Raw genomic sequence first — 16832 nt, 5'->3', positions numbered from 1 at the left:
GAACTAACATTCCTTCTCATATTTCATAACTACAATCAGTTTTGTAATTATGCAGCTAAAGAACAAGACGTTTAAAAACTCCTTTCCCTTAAAATAAGTAACTGCAGTTAAATTTCCTTTGACTTGTGAATAAACTTTAAAAGTTATTTGAGTTGAACTATAAATCCTAATTATTCTATCTGATGTAATATATTTATTTAGAGAACAGTGGCAAATCAGATAAATAAAACATAGCAAAGTAACCAAAACCCCTGTAAGAATATATACATTTTCATAATGTGTGTGTGTGTGTGTGTGTGTGTGTGTGTGTGTGTGTGTGTGTGTGTGTGTGTGTGTGTGTGTGTACTTCACAAATGCATGAGTAATGTGAGTCTTCAATTTTCACTGTTTTCCTACTCCCAGGGTTGGTGGCTTAAAGAAAACAGCCCAAACTCTTCCTAACTTCATGTATTCCTTGAAGACGTCAGAGTCATCTGGTTACAAGGCAGCTACAATTACAAAGCACAACTCCTCATCAGGCTTTATCACTTCAGCCTGTGTGTGTGAGAGATGAAATCTTTAACGGGACACTTTTCAATGCAGGAATAATGCCGTGGGACTTGACATGAAATTAAAGCAAGCTGCATGGAATAGAAAAAAACATCTTCTTCTGAGCACGTTGCTGGCAAGTAGTTCTCAGGTGGATTATTTAAAGATGTGTTTTGCCAGATAGAAATGCAATTTGCTCGCTGTTACTAAAGACTGCATATCTTTAAAGTAATCAACATTTTGTCAGTCTCTGGCAAAAGGTGCTTTATTTGAGAATTATTTTAAAGTTGAAAAATATTTCTTTAAAAAAAATGACTTTAGGATATGGGAAATCAGATAACTTTGACTTAGAAGACCTAGAAATTGATGTTGTTGGGGAGGATGGAGAAGGCAGACACCCTGGAACTACCACAGAAGAAAGTCTGGATGAGGAAAGTAAGATATGCTCTGAGGAAATTAACTCAAAAGGGATGGAGCTTTCCAGAAGCCCTCTGGTGAAACCTCCTTACTCATATATTGCTCTGATTACTATGGCGATACTTCAGAGCCCAAAGAAAAGACTTACTCTCAGTGAAATTTGTGACTTTATCAGTAACAAGTTTCCTTATTATAGAGAAAAGTTTCCAGCCTGGCAAAATTCTATCAGACACAACTTGTCACTGAATGACTGCTTTGTCAAGATGGCAAGAGAGCCAGGGAATCCTGGGAAGGGCAACTACTGGACCTTGGACCCCAGTTCCTCAGATATGTTTGAGAATGGGAGCTTTCTGCGGAGAAGGAAGAGATTCAAACGACACCAGCAGACCTGTGGGATTTTGAAAGATCAGACTAGTTTTCTTCCAGGTTTCATGTACGGTGCTCCTTACCTCAGTTCTCTTCAGATACCAGCTGTGGCTCACCTGCCTATCAGATTCCGGAACAGTCCATACCCTACAACCTCTTCTGGCAACCTTTTACCAGCTCGCTCTACATTGTTTATGAGGGGTCCCTTAGGCAGTAAGGGCTGCCACCCAGAAATGAGAATACCTGACAGAAAATTAGACTCCAGTAATCTCCAGTTGTCAGGTTACTCCATTGAAACTGTAATGGCAGCATCTTCTTCACCAACCTCAGGGCTACATACTTTGAACAGCCCTGTTCAGCCATCTCAGGTTTCCCCTTTCATATCTGAGATGCTGCATCCTGCAAACGCAAATCACTTCACCCCTATCTACCCAGCTCTTTCGACACATTTCCATTTTGGAAACACATTGTTAGGACAGAAGAGTTAGCAGATGGGAGTTAGTAGACAATGTATTCATTTATGGAGTATTTATTGTACAGAACAATTAGATAATCTGAAACTATTCTTAATGCAAAGAATTTAATTTTAAAAATGCAATCAACAAAACTAACAATAATATATAATAACATTTTGAAGTAATAATTTCAGATTTTTTTTGATCACTAAACTAATTAGATAGGCATGCATGCATTCTGAAGTTCTAAAGCTAAAATCCAAATGTTTTCATCTGGGAATACAGTTATTAACATGATTTTGTTAAAAACTTTGTATAAAGTTTCTGGGTACGGCATCAAACATCTGATATGTCAGTATTTCCATATCTAACTTCATTTTCAGTAAAGTGGTCCATAAATGGCGATTTTTTTTTTATCAGCAAGTATTTCTGCTTGTATTAGAGTAGTGTCTTTCATCCTAATTTAGTGTAATGACAGGCCTAATTAAATTGCTGTTTTAAAGTACAAAATGTTTATCCTGTAAAACAAATGGCAGCAAAAACTGTAAACAGCAAGTAGTGTAACATAATTAAAATCTAAATATTTCATCATCTTTACTGAAACATTTGTTTATGCTAAAAGGCATTATTTCAAATGTGCTCTAGTTTTGAACAGTGGCTGTGTTCAAGATTAGTCAGAAATCAAGAAATGTGGGAACAATTAAATGAGGATTATAGGATAATTTTAAGAAGGAAATGAATGTATACATCAGATAACCATAGCTGATGGGGTGCCTGCTTAACCGGATACCAGTTATAAACATTTGTTGTTTTAATTTTAAGTTAGTACTGTAAAGAAAAAGAAAACATATCATCCAGTTTTACTAGTTTTTAGAATTTTCCTTAGAAGAGTATCTTAATAAATGCTCAGCTATATACTGTGTTAATACTATGGTCATAAATGCTCAGCTATATACTGTGTTAATACTATGGTCAATGTTTTTAATAGATGTCAGGTGCAGAATTGCTTTTAGATGTGTAGTGAGGGTATCACTAAAATGAACATCAAAACTAAGCAGCATTAAAATGCATTTCATACTGTCTGTATTTCATTCAGGAGGCGTCTGTTGTGCTGCTTAAAACAATGTCCTAAATGCATAAATGGAGCATCATTTAATCTTTTTCATAAATATATGCATATATTATAGCTATATGAACAGATGCAATTTACCTATCTCTGTGACATGCAGTATTATATCAAACTAGTTTGAGTTTTATTCTTAGAAACTATTTTGTCAGTTATGGATTTCGTAATCTAAACATGCTATCATGTCAGATTTTTAGTTGTGTCATTATGGAATTTTATAATAACTTTGAAGAAAACAAAGGAGGCACTTTAAACTTATTAATGCAGTCTTTGAACTTAGAGATGCACATATAAAAAACTGCAGTAGTTTTTAAATTTACTGACGGCAAATATGCGTGTCTATGTGTTTATGTGTGTGTGTGTGTGTGTGTGTGTGTGTGTGTGTGTGTGTGTGCGCGCTATAATTTAAGTACAAAAATATTTGCAATCTTTGTCATACCAAATAGTTGTAGGTATGCATATACAACTTTTCAAGAGCTGATGCAAGGTAAGCTAAAATGTATAATACCAGCTGTGGGAAATATAACTAAAAATACATACAACTAAGTTTGTGTGCCATTTTGTACCTCTGAAATATTTGGAACATTTCTCTAGTACACATCTGTGAAATGCAGCTGTAATAGATAAGATATAAGTTATATTTGTGTAATTATTATGTTATTCATAATCGGAATAGAAAATCAGGTTGACAGAGTTCAAAAAAATATGCCAGTCATAGAAACTATGATTCGGTACTGTTATTTTTGTTGGCTGCTGATTGTCAAATTGTAAGAAGCAGTTACATTAACAGAGCCATAACTATTGAAATAGCTATACTATTGCTCAAATATACGTACCACGTTGTAAACATTGTCAGTTGGAGAAATTCACTGTTTGTCGAGTCCTGCTATTGGCAATGCTCAGAGCATAGCAGGAGGATTATTGTTATTGTGTCAAGTTAAAGTAATGTCAGCAGTAATATGATTACACATTGACCGTTGTGCTACACTCAGAGAAGAGGAAGAAGGTGAATTTTGCATTTCTTTTCAACCTTTTTTCTCTGAAGTTACATACCTCTTAACTGTCCAGATTTTTGCAGAATGCCCAGATTTCTGCCTTGTATTTTTTGATCTGTTCCTTATAAAATTTTATTTTTTTGAAAAATCGCTGAGGATTGAAGTCAGTAAATACTGATATACATTTTATAGTAAAGAACTGTGGTTTCGGCACACTAAATCAGGCTGCACAGAAAAGGTTTTAATGATGAATTACCTTTTCTGTGCAGCCTGATTTAGTGTGCTGAAACCGCAGTTCTTTACTATTTTTTGTTTTATATTTGTGGTTAATTCCGTTTTTACTGGTACTGATAAACATTTTAGTTTCAAACTTCATACCCTTCAAAAAATGCATACCAGTGCAAAACAGATTCTAGCAACTTTCTAAGTTTTTAAGAGCAATAATTAAAGCCTATCTTTATTTTTGGAGCTTTGTCCCCCATTATTCTTGCCTTTGTCCAGATTTCTTGGGCTAAGAGGTTGAGAGGTATGCTGCAGTATATATAAAATGATTGGTAGTGTGACATTTGCCTCCACATCAGGTGGTGCAGATACCTTGCTTCCTTGCAAAAAAAAAAAAGAGTTTTGTATCTTTTTGACCCTTTGTGTAGTCCTTGTTTAAGTTTGTGATAGTTTTGGTTTTAGAGATTGTGGGAGCAATTGTTTGCTTTCTGGCATTGTGGGAGGTGATCTGTCACAGGGAATCCTTCCTTTTATAAGTAGAAATGAATGAAGTTACTTTCATCCTAAGTATTTACCCAGCATGTCTACAGCAGAAATACAATTATGGAGTCAGTACATGTAAAAATAAGTTCAGTGTATGTGCATTAATCTAATGTTTCTTAAACAGCAAACAAAGCTTAAAATATCAAGAGTGCATATTTTAGTAAATACGCCGAGTTGAGTTATAATATTATGAATATGTTTTGCAGTATAAATAAATTATTAGTTTTATTTATTTATAATCGTTAACAAGCAGGTAAGCTGGTCTAAAGACCCTTTTTAGTCGTATCCAAAAGGCACCTACAAATTTAGATATACAGCAGTTATCATAGTACCAGTAGAGATTTAGCACTAGTGAAATCGAATAACAACAACGGTAACAAAAATAGAACAAGAAACGTGCATGTCTTTAAAGCAATATCTGTCGTGCCCTTTTTATAATGCAGAAGACATGGAAAGTTACCGTTCTTGTCCCACATAGGGGTTTGAAGCAATTCCTCCTTTCTAAAAGTACAGAACCATTTTGGGAAGAGTGCCAAGGCGCTTTCTGAGACACGCACAGGATTTTAAAACGACGGTTCTCTTTTTAATCCGTTGTCATTGTGTGCTGGAAGCAAAAGATCCTTGGGATGTGAAATAATGTAACAAAGAAATTTATAGCACTGTATTGAAAACACACCATATGAAATTGTCAGCTAGAGAAGCAGACAAATAATCACATAAGTAAGGAAATGCATTCAGTGCATAAATAAATACATAAAAATAGTGTTGTGAATATCAGGGGCAATCAGTCCAAAAAGCAGAGAAGTATGTATGACAGGAAAAATTAGGATCAATAGAGCAAAGGTGTAAAGCAATCACACACACATACTATGTACATGCATATATTTGTGTGTCTGTGTACACAAACGTAGACAGAAGGACACACACACACACACACACACACACACACACACACACACACACACACACACACACACACACACACACACTCACACTTATTTAAAGCTGATACACAATCTGTTTCACAACTCTGCCGTTGAACGACCGTCACATTTTTTGTTGTTATTTATTTTTGGTATGTGATTCTATAAGAAACAAATCTGATATGCAGGTAAGTTCACGAACTTAACAAAAATAGATCATGAAACTTAAAGGGTCCAGTAATACCATCAGATAAAGCATGAAAACATTTTGTTTGCATTTCTTGGGTGAATGCCTTTTGTTAATGATAAATTGTGCAACCCACCCCATGGGATATATCTTTAAATAAATTGCAGTTATATAGGGGACCCTTTTTGGTTTAAAATATTAAGTATTCCCACAGGAAGAAAATGCTAAGTTGATAAAATTACAAGTTAGGATGACTATAAATCTGCTCACCATAACGAGTAACATACACAGTTCAGACTTCTTTATATTTTCTGAATGAATTTATGAAATGTATGAATAAACAAATAGCAAAATGTCTGTAGTGTATCCAAGAATGATGCAAAATGTGCAAGCACAGACCAAATGATGGATGCAGTGCTAGAAAGTTCATATGAATTATTCAACTTTGAAACTCCACCCTCGTATAAGAAATTTCCCTTCAAACATTGAGTTAAGTGAGACAGAACTTGAGGTTTGATCATAATTTCATATATAAATATGAGGACTGCTCATACTGATGGCTAATGGTTTATCTCCTAGATGTAGGCTGACCTGTAAAAATGGACATGAGAAATCAGCAATTGTTTTGTTAGTTGAGACCATACAGTATAAAATGTTATATGCTTACAGTGGTCTTTGATCACATCATAAGAAAAAAAGCTCTTCTGCTATAACTGTGTTGCATCAGGCTTCCATTTCAACCACAGACGTGCATAGCAATGTTACACTAAAACAAATTGCATAATGGAGCTGAACATATAAACAAGTGCAAGGTCCATAAAACCTGTAACTGGGCCCAGACTCTGATGCCATGCTGACATAATAACAAATGAAATTTGAAAATCAAATCTCTCCATTCCAAAGGATTAGAACCTCCAACACATGTTGTTTTTGTCCGATTGTATCCATTCCATTGTATGTTCGACAGATTTAATTTCCATCGTCTGAGCTTGGATATTCACAAAAAAATACAATAGAGTTTGTGTATTTTTTATTCTCTGAACTGGGGTGCTGTTTTACCATAGACATAAAACTACTATATGCAAATGAAATACATATGCTTTCTTATCACTGTGCAAACCTTGCATATATAAATATGCTAAAATATACATCCTTTTCATATGTTTGATTAAGGCTGTTTATTCGTAGTAAAAAAAAGCCTCCTGAGTTTACCTGCTTATCAGGAACATCCCTTTTTGCTTGTATTGGCAGTTAGGTAGTCTACTTTGAGAACTATAAAAATATGTTTCTTTTATATGTATGCATCATGTTTTGCTGCTGGAAGAGAACTACATATAAATTTAAATGGAAAATGGTATGACCATCATTGTTTAATCTGAATGTAGGCAAACCCAGAAAAAATGAAGAGTGTAGGCAGTAATACCATTTCAGACTAAAGGAAGAGTAGTGAACAGATAAATAAAAATAGAGAGAGAGAGAGAGAGAGAGAGAGAGAGACATCTTGTACAAATAAATCCCTGGGCATTCAGACTATATATAAATGAAGCAGTTTTAACAATATAAGAAACATTTTAGGTTTTTTTATGTAAAAACTTAACATCCAATTAGCAGGTTGTGGGCTCTTTTTTGCACTTGGCTGTGAAAACAAAAACACATTTCAGTGAACGTTTTACTTTTGAATCATGTTATAAGTTTTTTTAATGTCATTCTTTTTAAACAGTACATTTAAATGCCTCTTTTGTAAGACCGATTTGATATGCTTTGGTTTGTGCATTCTGATTTTACAGTGCATACTTGGGATATTGTTTTGTAACTCCATTCATAATGTTATTCTTATTCATATTCAGGAACACACAAGTCAGACTGGACACCTTCTTATTTCTGTAATGCTTACTTATTACAACCACATTGTATTAAGAGAAATTAATTTATACTGTAGGTCATTAAAATCTACATTGCACTATTTTAATTAACAATTCTTGAACAGAGAAATGTGTGATGAGTTCAGCCATGTGAGAACAAATGTCTTTTATTATCAGCAGCGACAACATTCTAAGAAGGGAGAGAAAATCATTTGCTCTTGCAGGAATTGTCGCAGGGCTTCTTTGCACTTTCACACTTCCATTCATAAAGCAGGCAGATGGCTAATAGTCTTATACTTTTAGTAAGATGATGGAGAAACAGAAGTAACTGATTCTGTAAGGAATCCAAACAAATTCATTAGCAACTTCTGAAAGGACATTATAAAAATAAACATTCTATTCATTTTCAGTATTATTCACCCTTACAAGTACTCAGCACTAATGAAGAAAGAGTCACACGTTTCATATGAAAACAGAACACTAGCCATTTAATATATTTTATAAAATCATTTTCAGGCACTAACCAGATAACTGTACAAGGCACAAGTTCTTGCTTTCAGGGACAACTCAAGACCATTATCAGGTTACATGATCTCATTCAATTTTCATGTGATGTTTGTGTCTTTCGGCTTTTCCCAGTCAGGGGTCGCTACAGCGGAACTCCGGTCCGCTAATGTTTGGCAGTAGATTTTTACATTCTGGCTTGCCGGGCGTAACGCACAACCTTCAACGAAGGAACTCCCATTCACACATGTCACTACACAGAAGACGCTCTAACTGAGAATCAAACGGGCAATGTCTAACTGTGGGGCGACAACGCTACCGCAGCACCATCACCGCATTTTCATGTAATAACTGAGGAAATCATATTCTGTTACAAGATGACGATTGCTGACAGTCTGTGACTTGAAGCATTTTGTCTTAAGTTACGATACAAATAGTCCAAGCTTTAGGGAAATACAACCAATTGTTCACAATCCATTCTAAGATAAAAGTGGGGTCTTCACTAAGAAGTCAATAGTTAGCCCCGAATTATATTTGCATCGACTTGTCTATGTTCAGAACTCAAAACGTCACATGCATCCCTTGTTTGCTGTGTAGAATTCTGTGATGTTTCTTATTCAGTGATGTGACATCACCCCTTTGAGAATGTATTGCAAAGATAAACTAGAGAGAGTACTTACAAATGATAGATCCACAGAAGGACAAGTTTGGTATGGGGCTACATTATTTTAATGTGTACTTTGAAGATATTTAGGTAAATCACTGCACAGCTATGGAATTTTCTTAGAAGAGTAACAGCATTGTGATCACTGAAAAATGCTACTATTAACATGCCAAGTGTAAAACATAATTTGAGCTTCACCTGCCAGACGTCAAGAAAGAGCCTGATGTAAATAGAAAAAAAAAAAAAACATTAATATATAGTGTTGTCTGAAGAGTAGCATGTCATGGTAGTGCAACACCCATTAGAAATGTCCAATGGACTAGAGTTTGACGTATAACCTGAAATAATTTGCTTGGCCTTAGAAGCTGCACACTACTGCTTGAATGTGCACACTTGCAAATCGCATATACAAATCTGAGATATTCAAATGCTGATGAACAAGATACAGAATATATAGGGATACATTCCCAGAAAAAGTATTCAAGAGTCTCAGATAAAAACAAGAAATCAGAAAAAGTTAGTTAATTAGGCATGCAGAACGTAAAGAAAGTTACAATTTAAGTATTATTATTCTGGCAACATGACTCATTCTGTACTGTGACTAACAGCAGGGTTAGTTAAAGCCATTTATTTGCTAGCGAGGGGTGCATTTGGGCTACAAAATGCTAAGGAGCTCTGATATTCAGGAAAACTTTAAAAGTTTTTAAAAAAAAGTTTTAAAAAAGTTTAAAAGTCACTGGTCCTGCCACTGCACTCTCCCTCCTTAAACATCCCCTACTTCTCATACCTTAATCTACTTTCTGCCCTTAACTCACTCTTCTCACTAGCTCTCTTTAATCTTCCTTGACTACTCTTTCCACTGTCTTCTAAAATCTGTTAAGCAGATTGTGTCAGAGAGACAGTCTATTGTAATTGTCTTGCCTTCATGCAACTACATCATGATAAAACTGGGTTTTTGTAATCACTTACCCCAAAAACTATACTCATCTTAATGACATATTTCTTTTTATACATCTTGAAATAGTTATGCTATACTCCTGATTATTGATACTGTATAACATTTTATTGCTTTGTAATAATCCTGTAACATTGCTGTTTAAAGCTAATTTATAATGAAAATGATATAATATGTTGGAGCATTTCTCCCTGGGCCTCCACTGAAAAAGGGTTCTTCAGCTCAGTCGGACAATCCAGGTCAACAAATGTAAAATAAAATAATAAATAAATAAAATAAAATAATAAATGGCTGGGTACAGTTCTGCTTAAACCAGGAATGTGGCCATATTCCTCTGGCTGTAATAGATGCATATTGAAAGTTAGAGGACTGGTATTGCATTCCTGAGAATAACAAGTCTGTATGTGGAATAGAACCAGAAAAATAACAATTCTGAGGTTGTAGTACCTGGGGGGTTTTCTCTTGCTCCTGGGTGGTTATCTTAGAGTTTATCATAGTTTCCTAAATAGCCTTGCACCTCCTACAAGGAAGAAACTAAAAACAAATAAAAGCAATTTGACTATCCAAAAAAAGAGTAGAATGCTAATACAGGATATAGAAAAGCATAGAAAGAATTGCAGAAATATAAAACAACATCTGACAGAACAATCCACAACCATACTAAAGAACAAAGAAATGAAACAAAATCTGTACTATAACAGCATTCAGAACAATAGTAAACACAACCCTAAAAAGTTCTGGTTAGCCATGAAAGAAATCTTACATCCTGGCCGAAAATTCAACCCTAACACTTCTTCCAGTAACTCATCCCTAGTAACTGAAAAGGAATTAAACTCTTATTTCAAAGACAGTATAGTGTCCCTAACCAAGGATTCCCCATCATCTAATCCCAACCCTGGTCAACATCCACATATCACCATATTCACTTTCAACTTCAAACCTATGCCTACATCTTATATAAAACTGCTTGTATACAAACTAGAACTGTGCTCTACTTCAGCTGATGACCTTCCAAGTGAGAACCTTAAAGTAACAGCTAAAACCATTGCCTGTCCTGTCTCAGTCATTATAATTTGGTCAGTCCAGGAATCCCACATTCCCTTGTTGTTAAAACACAAATCATATGTTACGCCTGTGCACAAAGGAGAAACTTCAACAGACATTACTAACTATAAACCTGTAACAATCTTATTCCCATTCTCTGAAATACTTCAAAAAAAGGAATTTGAAAGCAACTGCTAAACTGTCCCTTGCAGGAAGAACTCCTATCTCCCACGCAGTGTGTCTTCTGTCCCTCCCACCGTACTAGCACTGCACTTCCAACCTTTATAAATAAGGTAAAGCTGGAGACAATGGCAAACTAGTCTCCTTCGTATTTCTAGACTTGTCTAAAGCCGTCAGCACAGTTTGTCACAGCAAACGTTTGTTTCAAATGTCCTCACTAGGTTTATCTGAGTTCAAAAGCTTCTTGTCCAACAACTATCAAAAATGGCATTCCACTCTCTCTCCATCCCTTCCTTTCATCACTGGTGTACTACAAGGCTCTCTTCTTGGTCCCCTCCTCATTTACATTCTTACCTATACCCTCCACACATCCACACATACAGCCTACTTACCTATACCCTCCACACATCCACACAAACGGCCTACTTACCTATACCCTTCACACATCCACACAAACTTCCTACTTACCTATACCCTCCACACATCCACACAAACTTCCTACTTACCTATACCCTCCACACATCCACACAAACTTCCTACTTACCTATACCCTCCACACATCCACACAAACTTCCTACTTACCTATACCCTCCACACATCCACACAAACTTCCTACTTACCTATACCCTCCACACATCCACACAAATGGCCTACTTACCTATACCCTCCACACATCCACACAAACGGCATTTTTACCTATACCCTCCACACATCCACACAAACAGCCTACTTAGCTCTACCCTCCACACATCCACACAAACTACCTACTTACCTATACCCTCCACACATCCACACAAATGACCTACTTACCTACCTCCACACATCCACACAAACGACCTACTTACCTATACCCTCCACACATCCACACAAACGACCTACTTACCTATACCCTCCACACATCCACACAAACGGCCTACTTACCTATACCCTCCACACATCCACACAAACTTCCTACTTACCTATACCCTCCACACATCCACACAAATGGCCTATTTACCTATACCCTCCACACATCCACACAAACAGCCTACTTACCTCTACCCTCCACACATCCACACAAATGGCCTACTTACCTATACCCTCCACACATCCACAGACAGCCTACTTACCTATACCCTCCACACATCCACACCAACTGCCTACTTACCTATATCCTCCACACATCCACACAAACGGCCTACTTACCTATACCCTCCATACATCCACACAAATGGCCTACTTACCTATACCCTCCACACATCCACACAAACGGCCTACTTACCTATACCCTCCACACATCCACACAAACGGCCTACTTACCTATACCCTCCACACATCCACACAAATGGCCTACTTACCTATACCCTCCACACATCCACACAAATGGCCTACTTACCTATACCCCCCACACATCCACACAAACGGCCTACTTAATACAATATGCAGATGACTCCACACTCATATGCATATCTGACAACCTGGTATATCTCCAAAAAATTACTCAGTTAGCTTTAACAGACACTGAAACATGGCTTTATAACAATATAACTCAAAACTCATGCTCAACCCTTAAAAACACACATAAATTGCTACTTTTTCCCACAAATACCTTTGTCACGAAAAAGCAAAATGTAAAATCCTTCTTATAGCAAATTATTAGGGATAATAGTGGATGATAATCTTAAATTTGATCTGCATATACAAAACTGCATAAAGAATCACAAAAACACTAGGGATTTTTTTATAGAGCCAAAAACCTGCTGTCGAGTGGTCTAATGGTTAAGGTGTTTACCTTACAGATACGAGGCACAGGGTTTTATTCTCGTCTTGAAAAGAAAAATTGACTAGGTTCAAAATGGCCCATAAGGACAGCTAGCCTGGTACCTACCTATAAAAGCTCATTTTCACATCTGCAGAAATCCCAATCCCTGCACAGCACACACTGCAGAGACCTCAACCTCATTACCACAATCAACAGAACGTGCTGGAGGGACAGGTACATAACCCAGAGACTGCCCATGCTATGGAATAGACTTCCCATAAATGTCAAACAGAACACCTCACTGACCCTCTTCAACAGAAATCTTGATGAGTGGATGGGAAAAAGAAAATTCACCCCAGGGATCACTCCAGTGGCTCTTTTTAACAGAGGCACTGAGAACTAAGGTCGGGTGGTATGATGGCAGGGTAATACTATGGGCTAGGCTTGTAAAGGCCCTGGGGCCATTAGCCTAGTACACACCTATGAACCTAATCAATGCAACTAAAGCTACACTTGCCACTACTTACCTTCTCCTCATGGTTCTCTCATCCTTACTAACCTCCAGGTATCAAAAAAATCAAAACTTGAACAATACTATAATAAAGTGGCTAAATTTGCAGCAAATAGCTCTTTCAGAACCCACCACTGTGAAGCAAGCTGTTCTAGCAGGTGGCTTTGTTTGCATAATGATTAGTGACTCTATAGCAGACTGTGAGTTATATGTTTGAGTCCCACAGGTTTGTTAGCCTGTGTCCACCCCACCCCCAGAAAGCTACTACCTATTTTCATCTGTTTATTGTTTGTTTTAAGATATATTATTTTAAAGATATTTGACAAAGTAAGTGCAGTTTGCCTCCTCAAACTACTGTTATCACTTCGGATAAAAAGATAATTATTTTGCTGTATGCTTTATTTTTTATCTTTGTTTTTACTGTTAAATTGTTTAATTGACTATGTAATCTCATTGCACATTGCTTCAACAGTGCACATCTCCTTTTCACTAAAATGGATCCTAGATGAAAACCGGAATTCTTGCAAATAAAATCCCATAGCATGCCAGGGGAAGGCCTCCTATTTTGAGTGTTATATTGCCAATGAAAAAAAAGCAAATATTAAAACATAAGCCTGAGCTGGGAATTAAAAATTTAAATGCTGAGAATTACTGATACTGAGTGCAAAGATAAGCTACTGTAAGAAGGAATCATGAAAAAATGGAACTAAATTCCAAAACATGAGCTTCTGTATATGTGTGTGTGGCCTCCTTTCATTCCACCAATAATCAGGTAACTGAAATGACCTAAACAAAGGACTTTTTTCCCATAACTTTCTTAAAAATATTTTTATTAAGAATTTTATAGATCCTTGCCATCACTTCTTACATCAGCCATAAGCAGAATTACCATTACTCCCCCCTTGTCCACACACACACACACACACACACACACACACACACACACACACACGCTATTGTCGAAAAACAGTTGTTAACGCTGAAAATGTCTACAACATTTTACGGCATTAACAACAATGCCACCCTTGCCGTAACTCCCTAATCCCTACACCTAACATCCCATTTATGCAGGGGGGGCAAGCCCCCCTACACCCCTTGTGGGGGGGCTGCACCCCCCACCCCCCTAACTTAATATTCCAACTCCGAGATCGCACTACAGTGAGGAAAGGGATGTATTTCCCTAACCGCACTGTACCACAATCCCTTTACATGAGTGAACATTATATATTTGCGAATGCACAGTCCATTCGCAAATATGACGTTCGCTCATGTAACCTGCCCACACATGAAGTATTCAAACATCTGTTGTTCGAATAGTTCATAGCCGTGCAATTGCACGGCAACATTTCAATAGTAAACATATATATATATATATATATATATATATATATATATATATACATATATATATATATATATATATATATGTGTGTATATGTATATATATATATATATATATATATATATATATATATATATATATATATATATATATATATATATATTACACATAGCTCTCTTTTCCACAGCTTTAACATGACAGAAATATGCAAAAAAAATAAATAAATAATGCAGGAGAATAACAGAACAGATGTAAATCAATGACATTAAAAATACACAGTAGATAGCATTCCTGTAAATCCAGTACATAAGGTAATTGAATCAAGAAGGATATTCAATAAATTATTACATTAACAAGCAATATCCAACATATAGGTCAATTCTAACAATTACTATTAACAGAGCAGTATGTTATTCTCATTTATTACTTAGTATTATAGGGATACACTTTGCAGAAGATAAATATGTTTTCTCTATTATCCATTCATTCATTTTGAGACACCTGGTTTGTCGGAGTCATATAGGAGATGGAGCCTTTCACGGTACTCTGTGGGCATAAGGCAAAGATCAAATGTACATTCAGACACATACACAATCACATGCATTTAGACAATTGCTAATTCATCATGTCTTTTTGAAGTGGGAGGAAACTGAAGCACCCAGTGAGAAAAAACATAGACAAAAAGGGGGCATGTAGAGTCAGAATAGAAGGCACACCAGCTGGGAAATGACATGGACAACCAGTTAATATGATATGTCAGCTCTGAGTACTATACCACTGTGCAGTCTGTAATCAACCACTGTCAAACTGCTCCTACATTCATCCACATAAATTTTCTTTACGGCGTAGGTGTTCCTGCCACAGTCAAATCAGCACATGAGTACTTTATCACGTACTAATGAATAATATATAGCTATAACTTGTACAACCAACTATTGCAAAGCAGAAGGTCACAAATTCATAGGTAGTAACATATGGAAAACACTAGGCAGGCGATCACATAGACCATACAATGTCTTGACATCTAAAAACTGTCATGCTGCATTGGCTGGGAATCAAACATGGGTTACTGAACCACCAATAGGAAAATACCTGCAGTTAAAAATGAGCTGTTAATGTCATTGCATGTTAAGTGTTCTCCATTTTTAATAAATATTGAATGGAAATTGTTTTGTTTAAAGTGAAAAAAATGTACAGTTGTCAGGGCTAGCTACCCAGTGGTGTAAACATTGGCTGTAGATGATTGTCACTGTTGAAGTTACACCACAACCACATATGCAAAAATGGGAAAAAAAAGGGTTGTGGATGGATAGATGTTGTAACATTTTTACTAACAGCTGACAAGAGAAGTCGCAAGATATAATGCTTCATTTGTGCTACTGAAGGGGTGAGATAAAACATGGATATCATATATAAAAAATTCTGTAAATGTACACATGCAGCAGTATGTGTCGTACGATCATGTAGCCATATGTTCTGTATGAGGTACCCTACATTATCAATGACAATATAGATAATATGGTTTGCTTACAAAACAGTCATGAAAGCATTACCAGATTTTTAGGGTCTTGTGTAAGGCAAGACGATTACACTGTATTGTCTAACCTGAATGGCATTTCTGAATCTCTGCCATCTGGGGAATAGGGCTAATTTTGTAGGGCAAATTTTTTGTCATGTGTTAATTGCACTATATTCATATTATCTACATAATAGCTGCATTAAAAGATAAGCAAAAAGCAGCTAACCCAAACAGAATAAAAATGAGACACAGCAATTCTCTGTTCCACATGAAGTATGTCATGCTATATCTGAGGTGTACTCGTAACGTACTGATGTAGCAAAGCTAGGCAAAGAATCTGGCCTTTCTTCATAACTAGAGAATACTCAAAGTAAGACTTGTTTACTTGATGGTAACATGTTCACATGACTCTGCATTTTATATTTTAAAGTACCTTAGTTTATTCTGGAAGAAAACCTGATATTACACATGGTTTGCCAATACAATTACAGGCTTAGCAAAGTTTAAAAAAATGTCTCATAAAGCCAGCACAGAACATTATAATTGTCTCTTTTTCGCTGCTCAGTGACTAATTAATATGTGTATGATTTATTTTCTTATTCATGATATGTTTTGTCATTTTAATTCAGTTTATTGTTATGCCTTAAGATAAACTGCAACTTTAAGTACACTTAGCTGGTTATTAAATGTTTAGCCACTTTGTGCATATAATATATATAATTGATACTCCAGCGGACACAAACATCCT

The 16832-nt window shown here is 36.1% G+C and overlaps 1 protein-coding gene across 1 annotated transcript; it reads left to right on the top strand.

Moving 5' to 3' along the window:
- Positions 1-516: 516 nt before the first annotated feature.
- LOC122812273 (forkhead box protein D2-like) lies at positions 517-3130 on the top strand. Its single transcript, XM_044084670.1, has one exon. The coding sequence runs from the start codon at positions 840-842 to the stop codon at positions 1797-1799; it is 960 nt and encodes a 319-aa protein (XP_043940605.1). The 5' UTR covers positions 517-839; the 3' UTR covers positions 1800-3130.
- Positions 3131-16832: the final 13702 nt, after the last annotated feature.

The sequence above is a fragment of the Protopterus annectens genome, chromosome 9.part0 (genome assembly GCF_019279795.1).
Source record: "Protopterus annectens isolate FY-2018-M chromosome 9.part0, PAN1.0, whole genome shotgun sequence".
NCBI lineage: Eukaryota > Metazoa > Chordata > Ceratodontiformes > Protopteridae > Protopterus > Protopterus annectens.
The sequence above is the reverse complement of the archived record's forward strand: the minus strand, read 5'-3'. Positions and strand labels throughout refer to the sequence as shown.